General features: G+C 33.7%; 1 protein-coding gene across 1 annotated transcript; it reads left to right on the top strand.

The window, feature by feature from the left end:
• The first annotated feature begins 525 nt into the window (after positions 1-525).
• Positions 526-20,084, top strand: LOC137406369 (uncharacterized). Its single transcript, XM_068092938.1, has 11 exons — positions 526-650; positions 879-993; positions 3,950-4,118; positions 5,845-5,989; positions 7,246-7,383; positions 8,902-9,105; positions 10,792-10,920; positions 11,741-11,851; positions 15,156-15,357; positions 18,801-18,899; positions 19,825-20,084. The coding sequence occupies exons 1-11, from the start codon at positions 549-551 to the stop codon at positions 19,833-19,835; spliced, it is 1,425 nt and encodes a 474-aa protein (XP_067949039.1). The 5' UTR covers positions 526-548; the 3' UTR covers positions 19,836-20,084.
• Positions 20,085-24,574: the final 4,490 nt, after the last annotated feature.

Here is a 24,574-nt window from a genome sequence, read left to right as displayed (position 1 = left end):
ATGAAATAAATGAATAAGCACTTCAGAAAGAAAATAAAGAATATAACTTGTCTACTGGCAAATGGCGCACCAGTCATTTATTATGTACTATCGGATACTCAACCAAGGTAAAACCAACTGTATCTATTTTTAAATGGTGAGGGGTTCAAAGTCCGAGAGTCTGAAGTCCAAGCGTATCTGATCCCATTTTCCCCACATGCGGAGAATGAAAGCGCCTTAAATCAACAGCTTGAAGCATGTCGGGTAGTTGATGAATGCTAACTACATACATGCAGATTCGTTTCTAGCGCGTGTGACAGCCGATTCGAACGAGAATGACACACACTTTCCTTGTCAATCAAAAAGAATTCGCCGAGCTAGTTGTCGATAAAAATACTTAATGAAGTTTAATATGAATGATAATCTTGTTGGCTGACAAACAATAAATTAACTACATGTAGATTGAAGCTGTGCCAAGCTACAGACAGCTGAGTATAAATAGCTAGGGCTTGAGCCGGACAAGCATTAGGAAGTGACTGCCTTTGGTTCAACTGAGTAGCTACCCTGATATGAAGTTTGCTGTAGCTCTAGCTGTCTTGTGCTGTTTGCAGGCTCTGCAGAGAGCAGAAGGTAAAAACGCGCAGGAATGGAAGGGTAGAGTGATTTATCAGGTAAGCTATACAGGAAGACTATTGTGGATTTTTCGCTTTCGGAGTCTATAAATCTGCAATTTTACAATGTAGGAGACATGGAAAGCATCAGCTTTTAAAATCGACTGTTTTGGCCTTCAACCTTTTGTGATTTAGTGAATCATTCAGTTAATAAATGAAATGTAGCAATTTTTATTCAAAGTTACTCTATTGGATTGATTTAATGTATTTTCTTTGTCATTCTTACAGCTACTGACAGACAGGTTCAACAATCCTAACTCTAATAACTACTGTAGAGGGGGAGGCTACTGTGGCGGCACCTTCCAAGGAGTTATAGCAAAGCTCGACTATTTGCACGGGCTAGGTATGTAAGTTCAAATATCTGAACCAAACTTTGGACATCCTGTAGTAGGTGGCTGAACCAAACATTGGACATCCTGCAGTATAGGTAGCTGAACCAAACATTGGACATCCTGCAGTAGGTGTGATAGAGTACGGATGATAGAGGTAAATATGGTTGACCTAGTTATCGGCTTGATAAAGTTTTTATATACAGATGCTCTCAGACTCAGAAGAGGCATGTTAGAGGGATATGTCTGACAATATATTGAAAAAAATATCACACAGCTAATTGTTTGCCCTTATCTATCAGTAGTCTGAAAACACTATATAATGTACTTTGCGTAGGCTACTAGGAAGATGTATGTGTCATAATATGATTGGTAGCATGTGCTTAAGTGAGTCATCTTTTATAATGTTGGTTTAAAAATAGCCTGGTAAGCAGCATAAATCATGTGAGAATGACATGTTTTTGTAGCGTTAATATGATCATGAACCTTGATTCTTAGCAGCATGCCCAACTACATGAAAGTGACAAACTTCTGACAGCTTAGTCTTCTGAGTCTAGATTGTGACATACCACTTCTTTCAAACCAATCAAAAATTTCTAATGAACTAAGTGTAGGTGCCATATTCTATTTCATATTAATAGGAGAATTCAAAACACTGAAGTTTTTTAGGAATAATGTTTTTACAATGAAATACAGCTAACGTTATGCTAGATGTAAAAATGGGAGCTTGTATGCTTATGAATTACACAGCAAACAAGCTTTGATAATTAGTTTACAAATTGAACAGATATTCCAATATACATGTACTTGTAGCACCAAACACAATGTATGTTCAACACACTACTTTCCTATGAGATGACACTCCTAAATTTTGTTATCTAGTATTTTAATATTCAAGATTGATTTAAAATTTTATGGAAAACAACATACTTAGAATGTGTTCAAAAACAAAATTATTTTTCGGAGTTGTCATCGCTTGGCATCTAAAAACCCGGCTAGTTTCATTATAGCCACCCGCCAATAATCAACTAAAACCAACATAACTAAATTGCATCGTTCTTAGTAGGGTAAAAATGTTTAAATAAAATTGCTTTTCTATGACAATACTTCTAGGAGATGCAATCTTATGACTGAAATAATATGAAAAAAAAGAAGATAAAATAGGCACTTATTTGAAAGAAAATGGCAGCATTTTTATTGATTTTCATTCAAAGTTTGTTATCGTAAGAGCATAGATATCTATAGGAACTTTAATGCGAACATAGCAGCATATCAGCAAACAACTTTGGAAACAAGCTGTCTTGCCTAGCAACATCTCTTCTTATCAGTATTGTATACACGTCTGTCTAAAGAAACACTATTAATTACGCCTCTCAATGCTTCGACCCTTCAGATTGAGCGGCTATTGCTGACAGTTGGCCTATTGCCAACCTACTCGGACTGGGTTATATAAGCCCTATTAATAATATAGGGGCAGTTATAAAACCTCAGAGTTTAGGTCTGATAATTAATCTGCTGAAGGTGGAGGGGGGGGGGGTTAAGAAATTACTGCGAGGCAAACATATTCATTTTAATTTAGAGCGGCTTCTGCCCAGAAAAAACTTTTTGTTGTTGAGCAAATGCAGCTGAGGTCAATGACAAATATTAGCTTTTGCCGTTACAGAAATGTAACGAAATAATTGAATATCTTAAAAAACCTGAGCGCTATAAACAGTCAGTGGTGGTGCTATAAACAGTCAGCGGTGGTGCTATAGACAGTCAGTAGAGGTACTATAAACAGTCAGTAGAGGTGCTATAGACAGTCAGTGGAGGTGCTATAGACAGCCAGTGGAGGTGCTATAGACAGTCAGTTACTGCAGAGGTGCTATAGACAGTAAGTAGAGGTGCTATAGAAGTCAGTGGAGGTACTATAGAAGTCAGTGGAGGTGCTATAGACAGTCAGTAGAGGCGCTATAGACAGTCAGTAGAGGTGCTATAGACAGTCAATAGAGGTACTATAGACAGTCAGTAGAGGTGATATAGACAGTTACGTAGTGGTGGTGCTATAGACAGTTAGTGGTGGTGCTATAGACAGTCAGTAGAGGTACTATAGGCAGTCAGTGGAGGTGCTATAGACAGTCAGTAGAGGTACTATAGAGAGTAAGTAGAGGTACTATAGACAGTCAGTAGAGGTGCTATAGACATTCAGTCAAAGCGTCCTAAACAACGCGTTATTATGGTGTCAGTTTTTCCTTAATGGGGTTTGTAGAGTTTTATGTAAGGTAGACTAGTATTCATAACAAAGACAAGGTTTACTTCCATTATATTAGTGGTTTATTCGCGACTGTAGTAAGTATTGGTCACATAGTCCATACTAAGTACTAGTCTTATAGTATGTACTAAGTACTAGTCATATAATCCGTACTAAGTATTAGTCATATAGTATGTACTAAGTATTAGTCATATAGTATGTACTAAGTACTAGTCATATAGTCCGTACTAAGTACTAGTTATATAGTCTGTAGTACTAGTTATGTGTCTTTTCTGAAATCGTATCGCAATTTTTTCCTTCATAATTCCAAGAAACTTGACTCTATTATCTGATGTTTTCTATCTATACAAACAAAATTATATCAGAAAAGTTTCATATCAGTCAAAAGTTTGTTTTGGTTTTCATCAAATTCTCTTAGGTATTTCAAAATTAGCACATTCAAAGACTTCTCATTGAAGCTGCATTTGAAGCACCCCACAAACCAATTTTTTCAATTTTTCTCAGTATGCACTCATATGACGGTTTGCTCATTTAGTAAACAATACTAAAAGATGTAGCCAACATGTAACCGCATGAGAATATAAAAATAAGCTGAAGAAAGCAAATCTAAAAGTGTAAAAAAAGAATTCCAAATAAGGTTTTTCAGATTTCTCATTTCACATCTCTTTCAAAAAATGCAACCTGTATAAGTGAAAGTAGAAATGTTTGCTGATTTTTAGGTGTGAACGCCATCTGGATATCACCAGTTATTGAACAGACAGATGGAGGCTACCATGGCTACTGGGCAAAGAACATCAATGCAATAAATAGCCACTTTGGCAGCTCAGATGACTTGAAGCAACTGGTTCAGAAGTGTCACGAGAAAGACATCTGGGTCATGGTAGACGTGTATGTATAATTGTATACACATGCAATTGCACTTTTCTAAGCCTCACAATAATTGTGCAAATTCAAGAAAAAACAATTACTTTGTACAAGACTTGGTTACAAGCTTTTTGTTCTAAAATTTAAAGTTCTTTAATAGTATCTTAGTAAATTTGATTAAAAACTCTGAACGTGAAAACGTCAAAGTCACATTCTTTTAACCTGGAGCTGTGAGCTGAAAACATCATTTTAGATGTTGTTATGCTAAATTTTGTGCTAAATTTTTAAATTGAGAAGTGCATAATGTACTGAACACATCCAAAAGGAAACTAGTGTAGAAAATCAATATAGCCATGTCTAAAATATCGTCCAAGTGTGCAACATAAATTTTTAAACCAAAAATATGACTTACAGATTATAGCCTTACTAGTCTATGATTTAGATTGCTAACATAGCCGTTGCCATTCATGCACAGCTGTAGTTTGGGACCTACCTGTTCCTATTAAACATATTACAATTTATTATATTTGACAGTCTGTAAGGGATGGTATTGTTGAAGTCATTTGGAGTAAACTTTCTTGTGACAAGAACTACTTTTAGATATCAAAATAACGTCTTAACAGTTCATTGTGTTTATAAGACAAATAGGCAATGCAGTCGATTGCGGAGATAAAACAAAAATATAGCGAAAAAGCAACATAATAGAGTATAGAAAACAAAGAAATTATTATGTACTACAAAACATGTTTTAAAATTTCTAGCATTATTCTTGCATAGCATCATTTGGAAAGAATTGTCGTTTGAATTATTGCCTATAAAGTAATACAAATGTTTAATACATTTAGTCATAATAGGTAGTCTACAAAATAGGAATAGGCATTTCCAAAATAGAGCAATCTCACTTCTGACACAACTCTTTGGAACGGAGTGTTACGATTATCACACCCTATTAATACGCATATCAAAATAATAACAATGCTTAGATACATGTATACTAGGAGATGGTCATAAAATGTTGTGCCAATTACTTACTTCAGAAATAAAAAAATAGGACTTTCGATGGTATTATCTTGAAGTACCAGAAAACTCAAAGCTATCCCAAATCAAGCCGAAATCAAAAACGCAATATCAGTCAGGAGTGGATATTCAAAACGCCTCTATTTTACATTTCTGAAGCAATTCGTTGGAAAAAAGTTTTATAATCATTACTGCAACTCAGCACAATATCATGATAAAATATTTACTATGATAATAACCGCGTCTGTCTAAAACCGCGGTTAGAGATTAGAATTAAAATTTGCTTCATATGGGATTAGAACTAGTAACATTCAGAATTGTAATCCTACACTCTAACGCCTGTACCAATTGACAACCTGTGGTTATTACAGAATAGTTATGCAGATATTTATTCTTGATGCTTCATCAGCTGCCCTGATCATCTCTCACAGCTCACCAGACTGCCAGAGTACTAGAAGACATAAAACTGCTAGTAGCTACACATTCTGTACCTATCTATAAAAATAAATACAATACATAAATGTTTGATTGAATATTTAAAACTGATAAAAAAACAGTTACACTACACAACGGCTGGTTGCTTGTAAAGGAGGAAGAACTATTACTCTTCCATGCACTAGCTAGGAACCTTACAGTGTGCAAACTGCCATTCTATAGTTATCTTGTCGAACAATAGTGAAAAAGAAATTTTTTTAACTACAAACATGTCCAGAAACGTGCATGGATGTTGTAGAGTTGCCAACCACATGGGGTACCCTCCTGGCTGTCCTGGATGCTCCCATAATCAGGATCTAGACTTCAGCTCACTCTCCCCCTTCAACAGCGCTGACCACTACCATAGCTATTGCCAGATTCAAGACTGGGGCAACAGTCAACAGGTGAGGATATTTTATGTATGTCTATAGACATGATACTCTAAAACTTCTGGAGGTCTCATGCGCTCACATTTCATCATATACTTAATCTGTATAAATAAATCTAATTGTTTGTTTGTCTGTTGTATGTACAGTTTATAGTGATCGATTAAAATACGCACGCTTAAACTGCTAGAAGAAAAGTACTAGAAGCACACTTGAACTACTAAAAGAAAAATACATGCCCAGACTTGTCCAAATCAATGCTTTCAGTTCAATGCGCTGTAAGAGATCGTGATGTGTAAGCATTATTAGAAGCACAATTATTCTAAGCTGTGGCATGGTAGCTGCTCAATTTAGCAGTATTGTGCTTAGCTTAATATCCATGCTTCAAATTCCATGGACTTGGCTCATATTATAGTAAGGACTAGCTGTGCCACCCGGCATTGCCCGTGTAATAGAAGAGTATTTGGACAGAAAATCGGTTTGTATTTAATATATAACAACATTAGCCATTCTAACTTTCAAACTACATATCATGAGAAAAATAAAAACAACTGTAAAGGTTTTAAAACTTTGTCAAACAACTGTACGTGTCAAGCTAGTAGCCCGGCATTACGCCAATGAAAAATTCCACTAAGCTAGTTTATAAGGTTAGGCTCCTAATGACGGTAAGCCATGACTTTGATTCTGCATTGTTGTCCAGCTCAGCTGTTACAGACATACTTTGAGAAATATATATATATATATATATATATATATATATATATATATATATATATATATATATATATATATATATATATATATATATATATATATATATATATAGATTTAGACTACCTCATTGGGTAAAGAAGCTTAGCCAATAGCAACTACATTACCTGTCACTTTTTATAAGTTATTTTAAATCTTAAGTGAATGTGTAGCATGAGAAGTAAGGAGTGTTTTTCAATAATCTGTTTTACTTATCCGTCAAGCTTTGAAATATTTTAATTATGCATTGGTCGAACATAAACAGAAATAAACAAACGGCTTCATTTAAAAATTAGAAAGGTAAATGTTGTATATGTTAAATAAAAATAAATTTTATGTGCAAAAACCTTTTTTATTACTCTTGCTACGTCGTGAATTCATCTAGTATGAGTCAATGTGAACTGTTCCACGAGGAAATTACTCTTGATTACAATAAAGTTGCTTGTTTGTGTGATCATTCTAACAAAGCACGCAGGTTTTGTCACTGTAACACCTAATCAAATAACATCTTTATTGTATTTTAGGTAGAATATTGTCGGTTGGCTGATCTACCAGACCTCAACCAGGACAACCAGTGGGTCAGAGAGCAACTCAAGAACTGGATTAAAAACTTGGTGCAAACTTATGACTTTGATGGAATCAGGATAGACACAATACCAGAGGTATGGGCAGACACATACGAAGTTGTTGAAACAGATCTGGCATATGTGCAAGCTAATGCAACTTTAGAAAACTGATATAAGAGCTACAGTAGGTTACAGCCTGTACAAGTAGCCGAAAGATAGGAGTATTAACAGCGGGCTAGAATTGAATTAGTTTTCACCAACAGTCCTGCTTGTATATGATGTTTATTGATAAGTTTTGATCTGTATGATAAATGTGAAACGTGAAACATAAAAAACAGCAAAGACACATACATGTAAAACACGAGTGCAAAACAACAGTTTACTTACAGTTAGTAATGGAAGCAGCTACTTCCATTCACCAATTTATTAGCAATCGCAAAAGCTTCGTTTTTATGAAATATAACTTTTATAGAAAGTCACTTGATAATTAAGCTCGTTACCTCTGATGGTATTCATAGCTTTTTGATTGATTTGTTAAGATGACACATTGTTTTTATGCACCACAGTTTGACCAACATACTTTTCTGGTTTAAGACGTGAGATGCAATACCTTCAGGTTATTGAAAGTAGAAATAAAGAGGTAATCATAAACTTTATTGCTTGGCATTTTATTTGACAAAATTATTAAAGTGGGTGTTTCTATATTTCTTACATGTAGGGGGTACTTGAAAAAGTAACACTATTTTAGGTGTTTCCTGTAGCAACCTAATTTAATTGTATTTGTTATGTTCTCAATAACATCTGTGTGTTGTGAAAAGATAAGCTACGTATTATATTTAGTAGCAGTATGCTGCTTAATTAAATGCGAGATTAGATCATGCATAAAGCGCAGAAAATTAAGCGCGTCTAATTCTATCTAGTGGTTTTGGTGACATTGGCTCAGCTTTGAACATCGAAAAGCTTAAATTCAGTTGTAATCTGGTCATCTTCTAATGCAATACTAGAAGAACCATATTTTAAAACACAAGAATTTTATGAACATTGAGGAGTAATAGTTTTTAAAGAGGTGGGTGGTAGTAGAATTTTAATCAGATGGCCATCGCAACTGTAGGAGCATTACTAGTCTGGCTTGATTGGGTACACTCAGGTATGAGATAACATATCAGTGTCTGTAGACCGGAGCTAAGCATTTCAATGCATTTCAATGCATTTCAATGCATTTCAATGCACTTTAATGCATTATTAAAAACTTTAGCCCAAGGTCTTTATAAATAAGTAACTTTTGCAGGCTATAATAGCTGATCCTTCACTTTACAAAAACATGTTTGGGGATTGCTAAAAGTTTTTTGTTAAATTTAGTTATGGATTATCTCATTATTTGATAAGGTAATTGCCAAGCTGGTCACACAATGTTAAAAGTGCTATGAAAAGGATACCTCTAAGTTTTTTGTGGCGTTTACAGCTTTAAACAATTTTTTTTGCATACCTTATTCAATAATAGATATTTTTTAATATTTTATCACATGAACTCTTCTGGAATATGTTAAAGTTCTGAATCATGCTATAATAAGTTATTAATAACAATTATGGTGACACTTATCATTTACCTTTTAGGTAAAAGGACCTTTCTGGAAGGAGTTTGGTGACGCCGCAGGAGTCTTCCAGATTGGAGAAGTAGACAATGGTGACCCAGCTTACGTCGGTCCATATCAGAACTACTTGACTGCTACCCTCAACTATCCTTTCTTCTGGACATTCTCAGATGTCTTTGGACAGAAAAAGTCTATGAAGGAAATTTCTAACCGGATAGCTCAGGAGGTATGCAAAATGTAGCGATTCCATCTATTGTTTATGAAGTAATCTGATGAGTGGCAACATTAATAAGTATTGCTCGTTAACTCAAAAAACAAAAGAAAAATGAAAGACAAGATTTGCAGCATTTTGAACTTCCTATTAGATTTGAAGCTATAATAATTTTACCACAATATATATAATAAAGATATTTTATACTCTGTTTTCTCTCCCAAAATGATGTTAGAGAGAAAAGGATATTTTTAAGACTGACTATGAGATTCCCATTATTCAAATCGAATTCAAAAACTTGCACCAACTTGGCGTTTTAGATTATATGGAATTTTTTATGCAATTCAAAGGTAAAAATTTTGCTAAATATTTTACGTTAAGTGAAATTTAGGTTATAGGAGGCTTACGTCATAGGATAGCCTATTACACATGAAAGCTTACTTCATCAGTCTATAAAGACAGTTAAATTGTTGAGAACAGCAATAAACAAACATAGAAATGCAATTCTGCGCAGGATAGTCAATTGCTGACTATTATATATATACTCACTATTATATAGCTTATTTCATATATTCTTTTAGCAACTTCTATTAGCTTATATCTTTTTTCTCTTTGTCCATGATTCATTTAGAAAAAAAATTCAAACTCAATGTATAGCTTGTTACATAGTAGCGCTTGACCTTGAACTTCACAGCGGCTACATTTAGATGCCTAAAAAGAAAATTGGAATGTTATTGTCAATGAGAGATTTTTCTAAATATGAAACAATATTTGTATCGTATTAATATACATGTCAGCAACCATATCACAAGCATTTTAGATAAAAAAAGCATATAGTAGTTTTAAATATTGACTTTCGTTTGTTGAAGTCATATTTTTAATACCAACAATGCATCAAACATAATTAAAATTATTATATAATTATGAGGCAAATACTCAATTTAAATTTAAATCTTTTCACAGACATTTTGGTACAAAATAAAATTGTCATATTGTCTTCCTTGTTGGAGACTTTCCTAGTTAGTTCTAAGATGTTGGCTGCCAAGATAACTTGCTTTTGATCGTGTAAAACTCAAGTTCAATGTTATATATAGTCTGAAACTCTTACCAAAAGCCCATAATTATACTTGAATGAATTACTATCAAAGCAATTGTCATGATGGTTTTAGCAACATCATAGAATTTGTTGACGTTAGGTTATTACTGCCGGTGGATATTATTAATCATGATAATACTGCTTTATTTAAAAAGGGCTGTAGATTAACACGTTTTATGGAAATAATGCAATTACAATAGTCATGGGTACTTTACAAAGATAATAAAATGTTGTTTTTAGAAATATATATTCATTTTAAAATGAAGCTAGCTTGAAACCAACTTAAAATATTTACACCTGTTTTCTTCAGACTGGATCAAAGTAATCAAGGTGTTTACAATACACCCCCCCCCCCGTACAGCTACTCCATAAAGTTCTGAGGCTATCTTAAGGTTACTAAGTTATATTAAGAGCTGTAAGTCAGCCATAAAAAATTTGAGTATATTTTAAGTAGTATTTGAAGAAATCTGTAATATTGCTTTAATCTCAATACCAGTTTAATCAATTGAGAACTTTATAAATATTTTATTATTCTTTGTTTAGAATAAAATATTTTTTAATGTAAATGTGCAATTAAATGTACAGCTGTCATTCATGTGTTACAGCGACAGCATTTTAAGGATTTATCCGTTCTTGGAGGATTTATAGACAACCATGACAATGCAAGGTTTCTCCATGGCAATAAAGACTGGACAGCGTTAAAGAATGCTTTGGCATATACACTCATGGCGCAGGTATTATATGGCTATAAAATGTTTTGAGGTATTTTCAGTACAAGCCTATTCACTTGGAAACCAAAAGGGTCATGTGAACATCATTTCATTTTCCGTGCCAAACTTATTAATTTGATAGAAGTGAATATGATCGAAAAGCTGAAAACCATCTTTCCCTACAAATTAGTCACTTACTGAACTATAGTTAGAGAAATGCCTGCTAAATGCCTTGGTTGATTTGGCAGTGAGCAGTTTAGGATCAGATGTTATGCCAGTTGCAACTGGTAAACTGTTGTAGAAATTAAACCCCAACTAGGTCAGGCACTCTAGACCACACACTAAGTCGCAGCTGTGTTCATTAATACAATTTTTCACAATTTTTTATGGTAACTTGGTCTAATTCACATACCGGTAAATCAGGTAGAATACTGTTATTGATTCCTAAAATCACACTGGCTGTTATGAATAAAAGTCATTGTAGAAATAGAAAACATGACATGATATAGAAAATACAAATCTGCATTATACGATGTATACCTTGTTACAAGGCATGGTTGGGTTGCACTAATCACACTAATTATTAGATGATAATTAGTGTGATTAGTGCATATATGAATTCAAATTCAATGTACAGCTTGTTATACAGCAGCATTTGACTTTGAACTTTACAATGGCTACATTTAGATGCTTGAAAGCAAATTGAAATGTTATTGTCAATGTAAGATTTTTCTCAATATGAAATCATATTTATATCATACACATGAATCTAGAATTTTGTTATTCTATTCGTGAATGTTGAATTGCAACATTTAACACTATCCATATATTCTCCCTGTTTTAGTGGGTGCCGATAGTCTATTATGGTACAGAACAAGCTTACGCTGGGGGAAATGACCCAGATAACAGAGATTCTCTTTGGCCAAACTACAACACTGATCATGAGATGTACAAGGTAACGCAACTTCGCATAACTCTAGCTTTCTTCTCCGTTTATTCTCTAGACCTTTTTTGATAGTGGAGGATCTCCTTGATGGTCTCTAATCTCTTTTCTTTTTTACTAAAATGTTTTTTGTACCCTTAGTTAAGGAAAGTATTTTCCACAATAAAACATAGTAAAATATTAGTTCAATCTAGTAGGAACATGAAAGGCATGAATAAGCTGTATGCAAAATTTTATAATCTGGTGTTAATTTCGTCTAAGTTCCCTAGTGGTGCATGGTAAGAAACTGCAAAGGTAATGATCAGTGTTACATGTAAGGGTTTTGTACCAGATCTTGTTTATATATTAGTAACGGTCTCAATAACGGTCATATATATGAATCATTTAGACTTGGGAACTTATCATGCCCTTTAAGAATTTCAAAAAGCATGTTTCTATGGGCACTAGTTCTCCTGTCTTTTGGCAAATCTAGATGCAACCTCTCTTTTGCTACCTTTACTGAAAAATTTCTTCCATTTGCATTTTCAATAAACCTGATAGTATGTGACTGAACTCTTTCAAGAATTTCTATGTGCTTACCCTGTGTGAATCCCAACCTTTCATTGCATATAGCCTACCAATAAGGGTCGACATAAGGAGAGGTATGCTACATACTTTACTTTGGGGGAGTTTGGAATAGTACATGTTTTATCAATCCAAGCATCCTAGATGCTTGTTTTTACACGGTTTCAATATGCACATTTTAGGTAATATTCCTACTAATATTCACACCTGAAAATTTCATAGTTTCCACATAGCTCACAGCCTTGATGATATCAGCAGTTTGTTAATTGAAAGGCTAACTGTAAAATGTGGGGGGGGGGTTAGTGTTTTGCTTAGATTTTACTTATCATTGGTGGCAGAACACGTTTATAAAAGCATTTTCTGTGTTAATAGTTCTTAATTTCCATAAGAATACAGATTATGAAGTACATAAAATGAGTTAGTCTACAAATAAAATGTAAGTCAAGTTAAAAACTGCATACCTTGTTTTAAGTTTCTGCCATATAAATAGCTCAAACCTTATAGAAAGAAGGGGGGGGGGGGAAGAGGGGGCATCATATGAAAACTTGGCAAATTAAAATTATTAATAAATATTTATAAATATACATGTATTTATAATATATTTATAATTATAATTATAAATATATTACAATATATTTGTAATCCCTCGACCAAACGAGCGGAGCGAACGCTTGAGTACTTTTATGATAAATTCATGTGCACACAACTTACGAAAACTATTCATCAACAACGTCGCCAACCCTTGTTTCGAAATCTCATCAACAAATTTAACCATCGTTTTATAGAGTCGTTAAAGTATAATAACAATACAAAACACATATAAGCCTATTAAAATATGTTACCAAGTCTTTGCAAATTGTCGACAGTCTCTTAAAACTTACCCATCTGATCGGATTATACACAAATAGACAGATTAGTTTGGCCGAAAATCGTTATTAAAACTGGTCAAGCCTTACTTTTATCAAAATTAAGACTGGCAAACGAAATGCCGAGCAACAGAGAATATAACCATTAAGTCGTGCGCATTTCACGAAAAAATAACGTGCACATTTCACCAGTCTATAGCATTGTCAAATTGCCGAAGGTTTCTGTAATTAACGTAAAAGTACAGAAATCATTTTTTTGCTGATTTCAAAGTAACTGACATTTTGGAAACTTTCGAGTACTTTGGTATTCTAACTGATGTCCAAAGCAGTGAAAGTAAAAGAAATGATGATGATATTTTTTTCTAACGACTCTTATGAGATTATTACAATATTTAATTATAAGTTTGGATGACTATTGAAGTGTAATAGTCACACTAACAACATCGATGATGGGTAATATGTTATTGTTATTATTTTTTCTAAATAGTTTTGTTAAATAGATTTTCTAAAAATCTATATAAATATCACAACCTCCTGATATTGTTAGCCATGAGGTTTTGAAATGTAAACAAAATTGTGCATTGGTTTTCTATTATTACTGTATTACTATATTAATAATATTGGTTATTGTAATAATATCAGTGCATTTTACTTCTAATATTGGCCAATATTGCATTTCTCCTATTGCAGGGGGAAAAATATAAACATATAATCGTTTCCTTTCATTATTGCTGTTTGCTGTATATAATAACACCCACACCCAGTACATTACAGCTACCATTGCAGTTATCCTATTGCACTGCAGTGCCATTTGACTGCTAATGTTGCATTTCTCAACCAGCAGTACCCTTTCCTTTTTCCAATATCACTTTGGTCGTGGGCTGTACGGCAGGGAAATTTTTAGTAATAATTATAATGCTATAAATTATTAAAAAATTGATAATTTATCAATTGTTAATAATTTAAAACTATAAAAATAAAAATTTAAAGTTTAATTTATGCACCAATTAGATTCGTACTTTTAGATATTCTATTTATCCGCTTTTTCAAACTGCTGATTAGCTATTTTTTGCTGCACAGACAGGTACATAATTAAAAATATAATATGTAATACAGTGTAATATAATATGAAATAATATAATAATCCTCTAAGCGTATAGTTGAAAATTTGGCTTTTATATGTTGATGGTGCAACTAAAAATGACAATTGTGTTATTCATTTTCATCAAATATGTTTAATTTAAAACATGAATTCAAAGAATGTTGCTGACTTTTAACATACCTATTATTATATTATAACATGGTCATAGGCAGACATTGTAAATTAGCTTGAGTTCCTTAGCAATGTAGTGGCTAGATTCAACAACACCCCCACAATCATGTCAGCCATAGATGTTTTCTTAAACGCTTATTTAGCTATCTGAGACAAAGCTATACAACAAATTTCTGAAATCAATAATGAGGAGATAGCAAACATTGCTAATTGAACCCAGTTGATTAGTCATATTAACTGACAGTTGGTCACAGAGCATCTTAACACAAACGTTCATCATGGCTGCTCTGTCTCTGGTCACTGACTATCTAGGTAATCAATTGCATAAATAACTTTATTATATTTTTGTTCTGTTTATTTGTGCTCCAACTAAGCAAGAAACTATTTAAAAAAAAATATTTAAGATGACAAATGATTAAAAATAATTTTAAGAATGAATTACTTACCGTTACAATTACGTTGTGTCACGCAACTACTTTGCCCAAACATATAGACATTGGTACTGTTACACCACTAATTTTAATGCAGTGGAAACAGGTTATAAATATATTATTATATTTTGGTAGAAAGATGATTCAGAAAAAAACACTGACCAGTATTTTTCATATTGCAGTTCATCGCTTCCATTTGTAAATTTCGGAACAAGCTCAGCTCCGGCTTCCATGGGTCAGCTCAGAATGAGAAATGGGCTGATGACTCATTCTACGCATTCACAAGGGGCGCAAACCAGGAAGTACTTGTAGCGACCACAAACCAGGGCTCTGGTTCAGATCAACAGAGACATATTCCTAATCTATCATACAGGGATGGACAAGGTTGGTGAAGCCGAGGCTTGCATGCCTACATCACTATCTTTTCATTATTGTCTATTGATCAATTGATTGATAACTTGATATTGTCATACGCTTTAAACAAAGCAAGTTATTACTGCTGACAAAGCTGTGATGATCTGCAAACTCAAACTACTGGAGATAGGTGTCGCTGGAAAGGGTTGGTACTGGTATTAGCTAGTTGATAGTAACTGCTACTGTCTGAGGGATAGATTATAACTTCATCAAAAAGGGGCATAGATGTTTCTTGCTCAAAAATGTAGTGAACAGCCTTCTGGAAGAATAAGTAATCAAATTTTATAAAACGTTATTATAATCTCCAGACTACCTTATCACGGCTCACAAGTCTGCTGAACTCCAAAGAAAAACTGACTAGTTTGTCTACTTGTGTTTCTGTTAACTCAACTGGAAAAGCTGTTTTACATCTTCAATATATATATATATATATATAGTTCTCAAAGTTTGTGTAATCGTCTGTCATTGTATATGTCCATCTATAACTATTAAAATCTTGGAATAACAAATACATACTGCAGAAGATTTGATCTCGGAACTACCCATTCACCAGTCTGACGCTTTACCGATTTAGCCACACAAGTTTGATAGATTCCATAAGCGTTATATGTCACTATATGGGATCAAAAGCGCTTCCGCTTTCCGTTACGATGCAGCGTCATGAGAAGCAATAGCTCTTAATAGAAAGCTTACTCAAATTATCTGTTGGCAATGTGCCAGGCTAATAGCAAGTGGCAGGCAACTCTCATTACCTCTCATTGTTTATAAGCTGATTTTTAATACCCGGGCAACGCAGGGTAGCACAGATAGTAACATATATATGTAGGGTTATGCACTAGATATAGTGTAAAAGTACGTGTGATCTAAATTGTCACTTTTTAAACCTTTGTAACATGTAATATGTTATCTTTTTATAGATCTGTAATTTTAAATAAATGTAACTAGTGCTAGTTTATAAGGGTGTACTAAAAGATTTACTAACTTTATATACTAATAACTTTGTTAAATTTTGGTCTATTCTAAAACTAAAGTTAGATTTTCTTTGGTGGACCTTGATTCAATCTACTGCATGTTTTACTGCCGCCTACACAATACTTTCTATAAACATCTAATGCAAAAATCTAAAGGAATGCTATTTTCATAGATATAGTGCTGCAAATAATAAGGCTTGACATATTCTGTTTTTGTAATATTTAAACTAGTTGTATCAGAACAGAATTAGAAATGAATTAACAAAACCTTGCCTGAATTAGAAAATATTTGAATAATTTGACAGTATTGATTGTATCAATAAGCACAGGCACTTAATAAACTGGGTAACATGGACCAAAACATTATACCCAAAAAATATGCCTCTAGAATTTATATCTATATACATGTATATTTCTCAAAGTTTGTCGTCTGTCATCAGTTTTCTGTGGTCCTTCGGTATGTCCAGCTAGAGCTATTAATATCTTGGGATAAAGAATCCATATCACAGAAGATTTGATCTTGGACCATACGGTGCACCAGTCCGACCCTCGGGGCACCACTCCGATGCTTTACCAATTAAGCCACACGAGCTTGATAGATTCCTTAGGCGATATATGTATGCTATATGGGAGCAAATACACTACCGCTTTCCATCATGACGCAAAGTGATGGCGTACCATCATGAAAAGCGGTAGCTCTTATTAGTAAGCTTACTCAAATTATTCATTGGAAATGTGCCAGGCTAATAGCAAGTGCCAGGCAACTCTCCTAACCTGCTGTTGTTTATGTGCTGATCTTTACTAGCTGGGCAACACCGGGTAGCACAGCTAGTCTTTACTATAATAAGAGCCGTATTTGTCCATTTGTCTGAAACCACGGTTGGAGGTTAGAAAAAGGATTGCATCATGTGCAAGTTGAATGCACAATATTCCGCTTAGCCATCCGACACATTACCCCATGCATCAATCATTCGCCTTGCAGGATTTTGGAATAATTGTGCAAATAGTTATTACACGTGATGATTTCTCACACAATGCACAGGAATGACAGAGTATTAGTTATGTATAACATTGTTGGTAAGGTTTGTTTGCTGGGCAAATATTGTTGGGCGAATATAAGTTTCAACTAAAATGAATTTATGTAGTAACTAGGTGAATGCCCGGCGTTGCTTAGGTAATAAAAAAAGTCTTTTGACAGAAATTTTTGTTATTTAGCATATACAAAATTTACCATTTACCAACATTTACCAGAGCTAGTAGAGTTTCGATTGATAAGTAATATAGCATGTGAAATCGCAAAAGTGTGTATGCAGTATATAGCAAGAGGTATGAATTGTAAGAGACTTCGTAGACTCGTGATTAGACAATTGGATGACAAACCTGTGGTTACAATCTTTGTTAGAGCAAATCCGGCTCTTTGTTAGATTTAGATTACAAAATCTTAATAGCTATAGCCATACATACTGAAGGACACACAGACAGACAAACTTTGAGATTTATATATATAGAAAATTCATTGCATATAGCTTCAGATTATTTAGTTAACTGAACAGGTATGGTAAGTTTCTATAAAGCGGTAGTTAGCGACACCTGGGTGTGCCAGTGCTGAAGCGCTGCACCGACAAGCAGATAATGTTTCCATAGGGCATTATGATAAAATGACAGTTGTGTCACGCCTTATGTTGAGGTTGTACCTTTAAATCTCAAGGACAGAACAAACCATCGATGATCAGGAGAAAAAACTACTACTTCTTGTGGCATTATTCGCTTTGCACATGACACTAATTAGTCAGCAGCTTGTGTTACTACTGCATCAAGAATCAAGTGCGACGCTGTTAGTAGCTAAGGCCGTTTCTATTGCACGAAAATGGCACGTTGCGTGGGTGTTTCGCTTGCAAACTGTGGCGCTGAATCACGACAGAATAAAACTGACACTGCTGTTTTAATGATGGCATTGCAGCTCCATATGGGGGTGTGTCACTATGCTATGGCTGAATGATAACTTAGCAATTGTCAGTAAAATAAGTGAAATGACAATGACCTGCCTGTGTCATTGACTTGGGCTAGTGCTTGTTAGACAAAGTTTGCTTTAGATAAAAATTAAAATTACCTCCAATGCTACCAAGTTTACAAAATGCATAGGTTTTTTGCTGCAACATTTCTCATAAGCATAAACACCCACATGCATGAGCTTGAAACATTAATTAAAATACTTGGTTTCTTTTCTATTTTAAACAACAGAAAAAGATTTAAGAGCTCTGAGTATTGCCTGTTTAATGGCAGTGCCATGGCTTGCAAAGACGCCAACAGTGATTGCATTTTGATGATTGATGACTTTGATGATGATATTAAAATGATTAGTAACTAAAACGTCTAAGTTGTGTCTATTCTCTACTCGAGCTATACCAGTGTATTTCATGTCAACTCTTTCTATATTTATAGTACTGACCAATGTCATAGATCCGAATGACAAGGTGACAGCGCAGGGTGGGTATGTGACAGTTCACATAACAAATGGTCAGCCAAAGGTCTACACTACAGGTTAGTGAAAGTAAAGAACTATAAGTTCTTAATAACAACTTGCTTAAAGCTAGTCAAGGAAAAGGCCAATGAGGTCATCGCACTAATTTAAAAGAACTAATTCCATTTTCAGTTATAATTTACACTGCAAAGCTATCATTCCAGAAACGAGTCAACAGTTTTACAAATCAACAAAAAGCCAGTATATACTGATTATTTATATACTTATAAGTTATATATGACAACTGCATTAAAAACACCTCATTTTTAGATTAGATGTTGGTGAGCAAAACAAATAATTTTTAATAAATTACAGAGTTGTCAGTTCATAAACATGAGTAAGCAACTTCAACTTAAAGTACTCGACTGTCGAAGGAAGTGAATTTTGTTCCTAAATATTGGTTCATATTTTATAGCTAATTATTTTACTATTTATTCTGACAACTACACCACTGCTGCTATGATAAAACAAAATTTATTAGCATATTTTTAAAATCTACTAGCTAATGAAAAAAGGATTAAAACTTTAAGAATTTTTTACAAGCTAAGCAATGATATCCTCCAACAGTATCTGGTGATACTGCAATTTTGAAGTTGACTTGAAACTAGTGTGATAAATTATATTTCAAAAAATTAATATCCTAATAAGTTTAATTAAAGAACTTGAAACATATTTGTTTTCAATGATTAAGATTGTTTTTGATTTTGTACATCTTGTAATCTAGTACATATCTTGTACATATATTTTGTACATATCTAAGCTCCACTCAGAGTTGAGTGAATTTATAAAAGGAGCAGAGTGGGTTCTAGCATATCAGAGTTTCAAACAATTCTATCGAAACAGGATAATATAATTTATAAAAGATTTGTTACAAAGTGTTTGAGTAGCAAAATCAACAAACCCCGTTTTCATGCTGACTGCTGTGCATATAATGTAATATTTTAGAGTCAATCTAACTATGGAAAGGACCTCTTCCAGAGTTGCGCCAGGAGATGTCCAGGCCTTATATAACCCTTTGACCTCCTCTGATTGACAGCTGTTAGACATGTGATCACATGGCAATTCTTATTTGTGGTTTTTTAGTTATAATAGAAGTAGCTTAAACTGTGTTACCTACAGTGCTAAATCATAGCAGTCCTTGTTTCTTTGGAGTTGTGGTATTCTTCAGTAATTAGCAATTGCAGTAACATCCAATATCTGTTGCATCTAGCCAATAATATTTAATGATATCAGCTGAAGGCTAATAAAAGTCAGCGAAATATAATAACAAATAGCTAAATAAATCCTTCTCTAATAGTCAACAGTATTTGGCAATCTGTGGTATAAGAACCATGTTTGTCTGTTCGTCTGTGCGTCTGTGCATTTGTTCGTCTGTCCGTCTGTCCGTCTGTCCGTCTGTCCGTCTGTCCATCTATCCATATGTTTGAAGCCAGAGTTGCATGTTAGTAAAGAGGTTACATCCCATAGAATTTGAACTCAGACATTTAGCTTGGCAGACAAGCATGCTGCCAAATGCATCACTCAACTGTTCACTGGTATTTCAGAGTTGTACGATAGTCATTACACCTGGTAATCTATCATGGCATACCAGAGTACCACTGTGATAGTCCACCCTAACTACAAACACATAGAAACAAGAGAGACTACCAGCTGTAAAAACTATTTATAGTTAGGACTACAGAGCAAAAGATAACTGCACAGTTAGTGATTGAAATACATATTTGGCTATTATAAATATAATTATAGCAACAAAATTTATTTCTAAAAGTCTCAAATATATTGATAGTGGCTACTCATACATATGTAGCTGGGAGAATGATGATAAACAAACACAAAATTTCCTTCAATCCTAGTGTAAAGATTGAACCCATGATTATTAGAAACTGGTAATTGGTGAAGCTAACCTTTATACATGTATATTATACTTAGATTAGAAAGGATAATCAAATGACTGAAGATAAAATAAAAATACAAAAAACATACACATTGGCAAACTGAAATTCGAGGTCAAAAATGCGTCACAAAAACTCAAAAATTGCATCCTGCTATTCCAGCTATCTTTGCACACAATGAACATAAACCGATCTATTGGTTTCATTACAACTCAATTTGTGGTTTGCTTGTTGCACAAGCTTTAATGTTTTTTCACTTTCATTCAAATATTTTTGTGCTGAAATTCGTATTTGATGTGCTACTTTTATAACATGCAACAACTGCGTGCTTCTCTTTTGTTTCACATGTTAGGCCAACTTGAGCTCAGCACAAGTTGGCTCACATTTTAACTCCCTCTTCTTGTTACTGCTCAAATAAGCGGTAGCAAGAAGAGGGAGTTAAAATATTTAGTGTTCACCAAAATATGTCCTACACGATGATATGTAACCTTGCTTGAGTTTTTGAAAAGCGCTATCATTATAGTCTATTGGAAACATATAGCTCTCAATAAATCTATTGCGGTGCAAGCAATCAAAAGTCCAAAGATATCTTATTTTATTAAATGACTCTAATGCTTATAAAGTCACCGACAAAGTGACAGGCCAGTCTTCATTTTAAACGAATCAATGCACTATATGTAGTATAATGACATTCACAATTCATTTTGTATACGACAGAAAAATGTGTAACATAAAGCAATCTACAATATAATAAAATTTAACACAAGTTCTATAAGCAAATGTCTCCTGTCCAAATTGAAAGGAAAAGATTCCACAATACACAATCTAAGACCTGCATATTGTCATAGAAAAAAACTAGTGCTTACTATCTGAAAAGGAAATCAAAGACATCAAATAGGAAAATTTGGAAGAATACCTTAGAATTCAAATTTTCTAGAAATCATTTGCCATGATTACAACCATGAATCTTTAGTCAGCATTTACAACGCTGACTTTAATCAGCTAAAACATCCCTTTTCTTTTTCTAGAGATGTGGGAAGTCAAGTCAGATTCCTTTTAGCTGCAATTGGTATAAAAATGTTAATATCCCAATCTCTATTTGCCTCTCTTATTATTTCCCAGGATTCATAGAAACTGTCCAAAGTGTCTGTATGTATGAATGTTACATCTTTAATATGGCTGGCTACATAGGGTACAATCTTCTGTCCTACTCCGTAAGCGTGTGCATACTCCGACTGAAAAATTGTATACCATCTAATAGAGTGCAAGTATACACGTTACGCAACAAAGTGTATGCAATATAAAAGTATGTGGGCATATGTAGTGTACTTTATACACCGCAATGAATCATTACAGATTGTAGTTTACATAACGCAATGTATGACATATCAAATTGTGCAACATGTATTATATTTCAATCCAATCAAAGTTTGGAAAAACAAGAGGAGCAAGTGTACATCTATATAAAATACAGTGTTTTTGTCAGCAACTTGTACATAGCGTACACTTTATACAGTATGCTCTATTTAATATTAAATACATTACCCTAAATCACAGACATCTCTTAAAAACGTTTTAATATAATAATGATATAAAAATATCATCATCGATAATTTAGGCTCCTTAACAAGGCTACCCACGTCAAAATTTAAAAGATTTTATCAAAAAGTATAGATATGTTTCTATCATTTTAAAGTTTGTTTGCTGTTTTAGGTGATCTGACGACCAGCATGCTTCAAGGTTAAAATCGAAAAACTTGATCGCAGTTAAGGCGCTCAGAAAAAACACTTCTTCAAAATTATATCAATAGTCATCCTTCTATTTGTCCCTCTTGTTATGACATGGCTATTGAGCTCAAGTTGCAGCGTTACGTGTCACTATTGACATATACTTTACTTTGTATTTGCTCATGAATGTTGGAATAAAACTTTAAGTATAGCTTCAGAGACATTGCTATAGCTTCAGAGACGTCGCTATAGCTTCAGAGACATTGCTATAGTCTCAGAGACATTGCTATAGCCTCAGAGACATTGTTATAGCCTCAGAGTCATTTCTATAGCCTCAGAGACATTGCTATATCTTCAAATACATTGCTATAGATGTTTCAAATGATTTAATGATAATTATGTTAAAATTTGTCCCATTGTTGTTCTCTAAATTCTGTGTAAACATATGAGTGCCTGAAACCGGTGAGACCGTATATTTATCTCTTATATACATTATGCATAACTATTGATGTCATTTTTGGAAGTCTGGTCACGCCTTGATTTTATGACCACTTTACCTGCAATCAAGTTTTGTCAATTTTAATCCGGAAACATCCATGTGGTCAGATCATTAAACTCAACAAACGAAATTTCAAATGATAAAAAAATATACATACTTTCTGATAAAATCTTTTAAAGTTTGATGTTACGATCCTGTTAAGGCGTGTTGTTCACATTAGCTATCTTTGACAAACAATTTATATGTTCAATGTTTAAAGCATGACTGCAAGTTCATCAATAACTCACTCATTTAGTCAGGTTATTTGTAGTGAACAATTTTTCTTCTTTGACTGATAGACTTAATTATATTAATTATTGAACAGCAATCGGTAAAAAAACTTACGGCTTAGCATGTCAGTAACTTGGAAAAGATTATTGCTAGCAAAGCCACTACTCAAATGCAATTGTCTGGCAGTAATATGAAAAATGAGAAACGCATGGCCTTTCAATATGAGCTCCTACCTGTATTTGTTCGACGTTCTGTACAAATGGTTGGCTGGTGATATTTGCAGGCGCAGTCAAAGTACCAAAAGACTTTTTATAATCTAATACTAGAGTTCATATCACTTTAATAGTTGGAAAGTTAATCCGCAGGCCCACTCATGAAATCACCTACTATAAACATATCTTATACATGTAACTACAGCTTACCTCTTCTATAATATTACTAACAGCTACTATAGCATATTCAACCAACAGAATGCTTACCGAAAGCCTTTTGAAGTTTATAGTTGGGTCTCTTAGCTGTTTAGTCAAAAGTCCTGTTATATAGACATCATCCATGAAGATGTATGATACATACAAGGACTGGTTGTAAAGCCTTGGTACAAGGTCTGGTGTGAGGAAATATACCATTCCTTGACAAAAAGGGGGATATATTTCTGGTAAATATTCTTCCTGGAAATCAAAAAGAAAACTGCATTTTCAAGAGCTCTCATTTCAACCAAGTACCTAGTCCATAGTACTTGGTCAATTGTAGTCAGTTAATAATAACCAGTTAAGAGTACTTAGTAGACAGTACATGTGAGCTATTCGTGATGAGTTAATAGCTCTGAGTAAATACTACTCAGTAAATAGTACTTGTATGTATAACCTTTTTATTGGCATCGGTCATCATCAACTTAATTGTGTTTTTCATTACATACCAATAGTGCAAAAAAACCTAATAGTCTTCAGTTAATAGTACCCAAATAATAATACTCAGGTAATAGCAATCAGGTATTAGTACTGAGTTAAGCTCTCTGAGTAACTAGTACTAATTTACTAACATTTGATTAACATCATCCAGTTAACAGTACTCAGTTCTCAGCACTCAGTTAACTGTAGTCAGTTAAAATTACTCAGTTAACAGTAATCAGTAAACAACAGTTAATTAACAACAAACTCAGCTAGTTGCAACAGTTAATAGTACTTGATTAATAATATTCTTGGCACCAAAATATTAAGAAGATAATATTTGATAAGTCAGCATTCTTTAGCAAATGGCATTCAACTAAGAGCACTCAGTAAGTAGTACCCATCTGACAACACATACAG

The sequence above is a fragment of the Watersipora subatra genome, chromosome 10 (genome assembly GCF_963576615.1).
Source record: "Watersipora subatra chromosome 10, tzWatSuba1.1, whole genome shotgun sequence".
Taxonomy (NCBI): domain Eukaryota; kingdom Metazoa; phylum Bryozoa; class Gymnolaemata; order Cheilostomatida; family Watersiporidae; genus Watersipora; species Watersipora subatra.
Note: the sequence above shows the minus strand (reverse complement) of the source record. Positions and strands in the feature narration are given on the sequence as shown.